The 10493-nt window shown below is 32.3% G+C and overlaps 1 protein-coding gene across 3 annotated transcripts in view; it reads right to left on the reverse strand.

The window, feature by feature from the left end:
- LOC137642701 (uncharacterized) overlaps positions 1–10493 on the reverse strand; it is a 259550-nt gene that overhangs the window by 22000 nt on the left and 227057 nt on the right. For all 3 annotated transcript variants that reach the window (XM_068375492.1, XM_068375493.1, XM_068375494.1), the window contains exon 4: positions 9671–9969. In XM_068375492.1, coding sequence (XP_068231593.1) covers positions 9671–9969 — 299 coding nt within the window. The remainder of the gene's footprint in view (positions 1–9670; positions 9970–10493) is intronic.

Consider the following 10493-nt stretch of genomic DNA (forward strand, 5'->3'; position numbering starts at 1 on the left):
ATTTATCTCTAAATCACTGCAATGATATAATGATACAAAATAAGGAAATCAAATTTATTCTGTTGCCATTATATGACGCAAAATGATCTTCTACCTTTGAATTTTCCACTCTACCAGTTATTAAACCTTCGGCTTTATCGCTTCACAAGTAGGTAGCAGCAAAAGAGTAATAACCTAGTGAATCTTTCAAAGCGTCATCCTATAAAAAACATAAGAAAACAACAACAACAACTAGGCACCATAAGTTTTTATCTCGATAAACATATACCAACAAGGCAAGATATCAGCCGAGCACTAACCATACTTAAAGATGTATAGGGAAGTTATGTGAGGTGTAAGTGACCGACAAAAATCACAGACTAGAAGACTTAGCTACATTTAATACCTTTCCATAATCTGGTTACCTGTTTCTTTCAGGTTGAGGAGCACCATCACTGCCAAGGATGCAGCAAGGACTAAGTAAGATTGTAAGTTTGTTTTCCAAAAATAGAGTTGTTCAAATTAAGATCAAAGTCATGTGATTTTATTTGATTCATGGAGTTTGGCCCATATATTCCATTACTTTGGCCAAGGAGGCTATTCAGTGCTAAGGTACAACTGGGTGTAAACCACTAACTTGTATTAAAAGAGATTGTTCAGAAAGATGGAAGAAAAAAGGAAGGTGAACGAAGGTTAAGCAGAAGTTTGAAAAGCGCGTCACTGTAAAGCCAATTTAGTAATGCTTACTGTGTACCGCGTGAAGGACAGTGATAGCGAATGTTCCCTACAAGGGCAGAGACCTATTGCATCTGTTCCCACTAAAACTATATCCCCAATGTGAACGAGTCCATTACTTCAATTCTAAACAGTGCAACACTTATTGAATATTAAATAAAATTGAGGAGGAAACTTTATAACTATACAGCGAAGAGTAACACCAGAAGCTAGCTGACATCATCCCAGTACCAGTAGGCTGGGGGGATGGGTTGTAGTTTCATGCCAGTATCTACCCACTGCTAATTACGTCACTTGCCATACAAATTGGTCTATTACATCCTAGGACAGTTTTCAGTGCTTTTGTAAAATATTGATATGATTTTTTCCCACGCTCAAACTTTACATTTAAAACCTTTTTCGTTACAAGTCATCCAAAATTTTACATGAATAGGTTTAAAATATACAGCATATATAAATAAAAAACTTTTAGCTCTTAGTGTGAAAAAGTCACGAGCTTTCTATTGTAATCTAAGAATTTTCATTCGAAAAATATTTCCACCGTTTGTTAAACTCGACTTTCATATCAGCACTCGATTTCTTTCGCTGGCCAATAAGCAACTCAAGGTGTGTACACAGTATCATACAATGATGAAATTTATCAGAGTAAGTAGAATTATACAGTAATTCACTATCTATATGAACTTCAAAAGAAAAACGGAATCCCAAAAATTGACAAAGAAACAACTTACATCAACCTTACAACGGAACTATGACATCTTTTAATTCAATTTTGTTCAAAAGCAATTTCATTTGCAAAGCCTGCCATTCTTTCATAATTTGTGAGTAAATATGACGCAATAAATCAAAATGTTCAGCTTTAGCACTTGTATTACAATAAGAAGCCATCATTATCCAAATGCATACTAACTGCTGAGGCAATTAGTCAGCAAGACGAAAAAGCAATTTTCATCTATATAAGGCAATGCAGCACTTTTTTTTTTTCCTTGTTCTTTGTCAGACAGGTGAGAAGGATCAGTTCCAGGAACTTTTCGATATTTCTTGAACATTTAAAGATTTATACCTTTGCTTAAGTAGAATAAAAATCATTAGAACATAAATATCAACGTTAAACAAAAGGCAAGATTTTCAGCCCATTTTACTTAAACCTCCTTCATATTGCCAATAAATAGTTGTTTCTCTCGGTAAATATGTATAAAGTCCCACAAAAGGAGTAAGTTTAATCAGACTTAAAATACTGTTGTTCTATACAATACGTAGAAGTATTTCATAAAACTGATTAATTATTGACTAATTGGTATAGAAAATTCAGTGAAATAGAAAAAGTCTGGAACGAAAAGGATACCCAAAGAAATGAAATGACAGTTGTAAAGGGAAAAATATACCAAATAAGTAATCTTCAATGTTTAACAGATATGCAAATTTCACCCACTACTTATATTATAATAGTTTTCAAAAGTTCCTTCCCAAGGAATGAAAACCAGTTGGGTGAAAAGACGCAATACAGTTTTAAGCGTGAAAAAAAAAATAAATCTTAAAAATGTTCAAGTCTGAAATGTGTATAAATCTAAAAATAAAGACACACGTTGGAAGGAAGAAGGATAATACATATGCAGGAGTGACTGCACACAGATAAAACAAGACAGAGGCAGAACACTCAAGTATATATTGGAAAACATTCAACGAAGCTTGTCCCCTTGCAAAGCCAAGTCAGACCCTATTTTAACGAGTTGCATTTGTCTCACGGCCTGCTAGCTCCCATAATCCCATAGTATCTAGAGTAAGAAACAAAACACTTATAATGGTGAATTAAGAGAGAGAATGAAATGCGCAAACAATGAGGCAATTTAACACTGGATGGAATCAAGTGGATGAAAGTAGGTGCGTCAGGCCCCGAGGTTGTCAACTTGCTACAGCTGCTTTTAAGATTATGAAAGTTCTTTATACCCGAAGCTCATTCATACACTGTTACTAAGGATTTGATTCCTTGCTTTGATTTTAAACATAATAGTTCTGTATTAATCACTTTTGTAATGGCGATTCGCTTTGGTCATCTTAAATTACTGATATGATAACGTGATTTGAAATTTATTCTCTCTACCGTAAGTGAAAATTTTTAGCAAAGACAAATGCGATATTTTCAGTAGTAAATGGAATCAATTAATATCTTATTCAAATCAAACCAAGGAATATCAACTGAAGTTAATAATGCTTGAAAATTGTATGCAAAGTGGATATTAATGTAGTAGAATCGAGAACTGTGATAAAGATCCTTATTCAGGAACAGGAAGAGAAGCGATAACATGAAGATAAAATTAAATGAAGCAATAATAAGGAGAAAGATTAATCACAAAGCATTTTCTTTCTTCGTTCAAATCATCACAACACGCAAGTCACTAAATATTCAAAAGAAGCACAATCAAACCTTAAGACATCACTACACTTTTGTGTTCTTTGGCAATCACTACATCTCCAAGTGATTATTCTGTTTTCTCAACTTCTCCTATGTACTCACCAAAACCAACTCGGCAAACTTATCCTATAAATATGTATTAGCAACTATCCAAACTCTAAACTCCAGAATTCACAGCAAGTTTTGCTCAAATCTTATATCTTAAATATAAGATCTTTCTTTCTCGGTTCATCCGGTATCAATGTTTTAATATTAGCTCCAACAGATATTAGTACTAAACAGATTTCTGAATGTTCTTCCTTAACTTGCTTGTTAAATCTTCTGGACAGTCTCTATTAAAGAGAATTAATGAAAGCAACACACGTATCTATTCTATTCTACAGTCGTAAAGAGGTTTCATTCAAGTGTTCTGATTTCCTTCAGCACCATGGTTAAGATAACACAGGTGTAACAGATAAAGGTGGATGTTGCAGTTTTGTTATGTTTCTAGATCATCCTTCCATATCATTAATTCCACATTAAAATCAACGCACATAAACTAGCCAATAAAACCTCAGTCTTATTTCATAAGTATAAACTAAATGAAGCATTTAACGAAACTTAACCAACAATTACTCCCACACTCACTAACATTTCTTAATAAAAATAAACATAAAAGCTATTCCACTTTTCCAGATTTATTAAATTCAGACGTTTTATGAATCTCACCTTTAACTGTCAAAATAGTCTACAGAATATTCTACACATACCACATTTTATCATTAGAGAAACTTCACTCTGATTTTTGATGAATAAGCATTGCATAACAGATTCCAGTTTCTCAATTTTTTTTTGTTTTTTTTTTCTTTTTCTAAATTTCAGTCGTGTCCTTAGATATTACAACTTTTAACTGTCTATAATGGCATATAATATGTATTATGCTATCACATTTTGCTGGCGTATATTATATATTACACCCTTGGCCTGTTTTATTATAATTCCGAACAGAACACACTCGTGCAATCTAAATGATTATTTCTTTCATTCATAATCCTCTGTTTAAGGTTACAAGGGTCTTTATCATTTAACCTAACTTACACGTGTACACACATCACCATACACTTGCAGAGAGAGAGAGAGAGAGAGAGAGAGAGAGAGAGAGAGAGAGAGAGAGAGAGAGAGAGAGAGAGAGAGAGAGAGAGTGTGTGTGTATCAACATTGATGGCTAGAGTTGTCCAACATCACAGGGAGATGTACACATCCACACTTCAGGATTCATCGAAACTCTTCTTCGAAGTCAAATAATACAGTAAAGAGAAGCAGGTAATAATAATGATCGTCAAGTGTCCATTGCATCGCATAGCTGGATATAAGCAGATCACACGAGAACTGCAATAAGAATCACTCACTCGAAAAAAAAAAAGAAAAAAAAAGCTGTGGCAACGATAAGATGGCAGAAGCATCAAGAGATAAAAGCAGCGACATTAACAGTAGCATCAACAGTAACAGCTACAGCAGCGAAAGCAGTAGCAGCAGCAGCAGCAGCAGCAGGATTAACACCAACTCCGGGTACAGTTGCACTTACATGGTGAGAATATGGCTGGAGATGGGAGAGTGGGGTCGTCACGGTATGAAAATAGAGGGATTCCTCGTTACCAGAATGAGGTTCAATGCAACATCAACAATAGAAGTACATACAGATCCAAAAGCCAAAAATACATACTTTCTATATACACATTTACATTGATTGATATGTTTAATACATACATACTTACATATACATATATGTATATATATATATATATATATATATATATATATATATACATACATATATATATACAGTATATGTACATATATATACTGTATATGTACATATATATACTGTATATAAACATATATGCATATCTATATAATTTATATATATATATACATATATATACATATATATATATATATATATATATATATATATATATATATATATATATATATATATATATACAGTATATATATATACATATATACTTATAAATATACACATATCCATACCTATACTTATATGTATATACATACATACATACATACATAAATGGACATATATATATATATATATATATATATATATATATATATATATTTATATATATATATATATATATATATATATATATATATATATATGTATATATATATATATTTATATATATATATATGTGTGTGTATATATATATATATATATATATATATATATATATATATATATATATATATATATATATATATATATATATATATGTAGACACACATTAACCTTTTTATAAGGAAGCATGTAGGCAGATTTGTTTCTCATACGTTGACTAAAAAGGTATTGACAAGATTACCCTCTGAATTACTTGTATTATAAAAAAAATTTTCTTAGAGCGTATAGAGAGACCTCTATCCCAGTTCTGCTGTTTTGACAGAGAAGGTAAACCTAACGTCAAATTTTAACAAAACAAGCATATCAATCAATATAACACTTTAAGATTACGTAACTGTCTGCCTAAGTTTACATACAAATACTAATATATACATATAGTGCACATTTATATACTGTATATATGCTTATAATCCCTTCACCTTCTCATGTACAATACAGTGCCAAAAATGAAACATGTTCCTAAAAAAGTATTCTTTTTTTTTTATTATTATTGATTTTGAAATTACATCGAATAAGAATGAAAATTGGTAAGAAAAACGAAACCAATGACGGTAAATTCAATGATTATTCCAATTTCCCCACTGAAATATCAATAATGATGAAATATTGTAACAATATTTAGGTGGGAAAATGATAGCGGAAGAAAATCGTACATTCAAAGGCAGTCAATGCACCAAGAACACTTTTTTTTTTTTCTAACCCAGAGGATCTTTAACAGACAAAAGTGAGAAAGAAAACGTAGAAGCTATTTATATCACAAAACTGTTTTCAAGAAATTAATCCACGATTTTAAGCCAGAAAATTTATTTAGTTTGTTGTTCATCCCACCTGAGACATTTATCAGAATTACAAAGCAGCAATTCTTCAAATGTGGAGGCTGACATATAACATATACTATATGGGAATTACTTTATGAAAATGGCACGCCTCTATAGAGTTATCTATAATCATTTCTTATATAATTTGTTGATCGGTCATTTTCAGTCTTGATGTAAATTACTTATAGGTTATATGGCATTTACGGTAAATTGATTATAAACTAAAAATATATTGAAATGGGAACGTTTGCACCAAAAAAAAAAAAAAAAAAAAAAAAAAAAAAAAAAAAAAAAAAAAAAAAAAAAAAAAAAATCAATGATGTTCAAGTCATACCGTTAGACTCTTGATTATGTCTGGATGTAATTCGAAAGAAGCTCAAACGAGTTGAGAAAGTTTTTAATAAGTCTTAAAAAGTATGATGTGACGGTTTCTCACCGTTAATAAGACGGAAATAGAAATAGATATTTTTTTCTTAATTGAGAGAGAGAGAGAGAGAGAGAGAGAGAGAGAGAGAGAGAGAGAGAGAGAGAGAGAGAGAGAGAGAGAGAGAGAGAGAGAGAGAGAGTGCATGATACTAGCGAGAAGAAATGTGATATTTTAAATAAAATAAAAACTCGTTTCCAATGAAAGTTATTAATGGCTTCTCAAATCAGCAGCTTGTTGCAATGCAAATAAAACTGACTTGTAGCTAATATTATTAGTAGAGAGGTAAAAGACGTGAAAACAAAAGCATTTCTGTATAAAAGATGAACTAATTGGACGAAATAACCTGAACGTTGAGGTGGAAAGAAAATCAATAAATATTGAATTAAACGAATCCGAATGTTAATGGTGCGACACACCCTGGCGGGCTTTGCTAATAGTGTTATGTAAAAGACATTTATAACCCATTTTATGTCTTCCGTCCACCTGATAGGTAGATAGAGCGATAGTACAGAGACTGAGAACTAAGATCTCCCAATATTCTCTGAATTCAAATGTATAAGATACCACATTATCCACTTAGTTCGCGCACTGCAAATGAGGCAGGCGAAGGAGACTTATGGTAAAGGCTTCCTTTTAGGAAAGCTAGGTATAACAGGAACTGTCTTGACAAAACTAAGACCGAGACGATATATTACCGATGCATAAAGACTATGAGATTCTCTACTGGATAACACAAAGCTTTCACACTAAATTTAACATGTTTGGTACAGTCAATTTAGATGGGAAATTATTCTAGAAAAATGGAAGAACAAAGCATGTCAACAAGATGACCATAACACACGGAGAAAAAAAAATTGAAACAATGATATAGCAGAACTAAGCAGAAAAGAATGAGTTTCTCATAAATTCGTTCTATAAAACTGTTGCAAAACGGAACTAATTTTTAATTTTGATGATTTCAATAATCAATTTCATCAGACGTATGTCTTCCTTGAATGCTATGCCAAATCACGGATTCACGTTTATTCCACTGGAATTTGAAAATTAAACTAATATACTCTTCTGTCATTATTCAATATTATTGACAACCTGTTATTAAGAATGTCGATCTTATTTACATTGCACGGATATTACGTGACCGGTTATCATTATTATATCAACATTGAAAGGGAAATCTTTCTTTTGATAGAGTTTTCAATATTGCCCGATAAATTAGTTTACTGGTAAAATTCCCTATCAGTCCTTTCCCAAGAACAATGGAATACTGTACTGTCCTCAACCACGCTAAAGCATCACTAATAATTCTGGTATTTATACTAATTGCTTGAGACTAAATTAGGTTCTAGAAATATTTTCGAAAAAGAAACAATACTATCAAACGTTCATCAAGTAAATAAATGGCAACAGTACTGTTTGGCACATGTTAATCCTAGGATTTTTCTGTTACAAGTCAGTGACACATTCTACTAATATCGCTGCGGCGATGTGACGTTTTCTCAGATATCTAGAACAACTAGACGCGTTTTCTTGTCAATTCGGCAACGGGACGTTATCTCACACTAATTTATCAATGAGACGTTTCCTTTTTCCACCCAATTAAAAAGATGTTTTCTCATATCACTTTAGCCATGAAACGTTTTCTCATTTTGCTATAGTCATGACTAGCGTTCTCATGTCATTTGTAATGAGGGGTTTTGTTCATGGAATTGAAGATGGGGCATTTTGCTTAATTCACTCACAATGAGTTTTGCACGTCACTGACAGTGGGGTATTTTGCTGAAGTCACGGTCAAAAATAAAATTTTGCTCACGTTTTGGTCATGTCATACTTGATTTGTTCTCATGCCACTAGCTGGAAGGTGTTTTGTTCATAGACTGAGGTGCTTTGGTCATGACATTGCCAAGGCTGAGTTTTCTCGTCTTTGAAATGATGAATTGTTCTCTGCATTGCAGTAGCTAATCAAAGAACATTAAATTAGATTTAATTCAAAGTGTAAGTCGACTAAAGCCAATATAAACAGTCATTTGACTGATTTTTGTGTTCATTTCAATCACGATGAGAATCTATGATAATTCTTGTCAAAAAATAAAAAGGGAGTTTCATGACCGTCACAAAGTACAGAGAAGTCATAAGGTCCCAAATTCTACTCTCTCTCTCTCTCTCTCTCTCTCTCTCTCTCTCTCTCTCTCTCTCTCTCTCTCTCTCTCTCTCTCTCTCTCTCTCTCTCTCTCTCTATATATATATATATATATATATAAATATACATGTATATATATATAAACGCATAAGAATTCATTAATATATATATATATATATATATATATATATATATATATATATATATATATATATATATATATATATATAAATATACATGTATATATATAAACGCATAAGAATTCATTAAAAAATAAAGATAAAAATATTATGATAGATATTGAGCAGAAACACAAGTCAGGTGCACATCACTTACACGCGGTTCTTTTTAAAGAAATGCTAACAAACATATCTTGATCCTCACTCATAAATACACACACTGTACGTGAACAAATTATTCTAAAAGAGAGAGAAATGAATACAAGTAGATAGGGCCTTTATATAGCATTGTGATTTCAATGGAATTTGTATTTTTCTTAAAATGGCAGAGAGTTACGACACGGGGATATCATAGTGTTTTTATAAAGTGATTTTTAAAAGGGGACATAGGATTACTTATTATGATGATTTACAAACTAATCAAATAGTATATAACTGGGGAAAGGTACAAAAGCTAAGGCATAAAGTTATTCTCATTAATAATGTGATCGGTAAGTTTAATGGGTTAATCTTACATTTTTTTTTTTTTAATTAATTTCTGTATTTGTAGTTCAATCACAGATAACAATAGTTCCCGATAAGGAAAGACTACCCCAAGCACGATCAATATCTAACGAATATGAAAAGACAAAAAAACCGAACAACATTAAACTCCTCTCAAATAAAAAATCAGTGTAAAAAACGCGTGAAATGAACTTCCATAAAGGAATATCTTCTCATAGCCTAGGAAGGTAAAGGTACCTCCAAAGGACCTATCAAGAGAGTTTAAATAAAAAGTCCTGTTTATGAATCCAACTTACGCGGTACAACCCGTATTTTCGCTTGGGATGTGGCCTCTCCAGCTACTGACTTTGCCACGCACTTGTAAACACCAGCGTCGTCCTCGCTGACTTCTCTCACGACGAGGGTGGAGGTGATCATCTTATCGCCCCTTCTACTACTGCTGCTTGGGTGTCTTCTCCCGCTGCTGCCGGTGCTTCCAGCGGCTTCCCTGTCTGTACTACTACTCGTGCTGTTGCCGGACCTAGGGCCACTACTGCTGCCAGTAGCACCTCCACCCTTGTGACGAGGGCTTTTTGCATTGTCACCTCTGCCTTGGCTGGAAGAGAAAAAAAATGTTAAGATTTACCGAAAAAAAAAAAAAAAAAAAAAAAAAAAAAAAAAAAAAAAAAGGATGTAATATATTTAACAGTAACCATTATTTTGGATAATTGTTACAAACCACAGGATACAAGTACAAGTTTTGGGTACCTTTATTGCATGAAACATAAAAATATGAATACTGAAACTAGAAGAAAGTAATCATGGACTGACATGGTACTGAATAAAAAGCTTGATTACATAATGGAATTCTACGACCAGAACAACATCATTCACATCTGATACCTAAATTTCAATGAACATTGTAAGACCAGCGTCAAAGATACAAATGCGTCAGAAGAGAAGAGACGTGACTTCCATAACTATAAAGCTTTAGTTATTTGTCATTTCAGAAACGAGATTAATGTTTATAAATCATGGTTACATTTTCGCTATTAATTCGTAGATTTTGCCCAAGACATTTACAAACTTCAGTTACTGCTGTGGACCATGTGATGTTTAACATGTCTCATTCAATATAAT

This window comes from Palaemon carinicauda, chromosome 6 (genome assembly GCF_036898095.1).
Source record: "Palaemon carinicauda isolate YSFRI2023 chromosome 6, ASM3689809v2, whole genome shotgun sequence".
Taxonomy (NCBI): domain Eukaryota; kingdom Metazoa; phylum Arthropoda; class Malacostraca; order Decapoda; family Palaemonidae; genus Palaemon; species Palaemon carinicauda.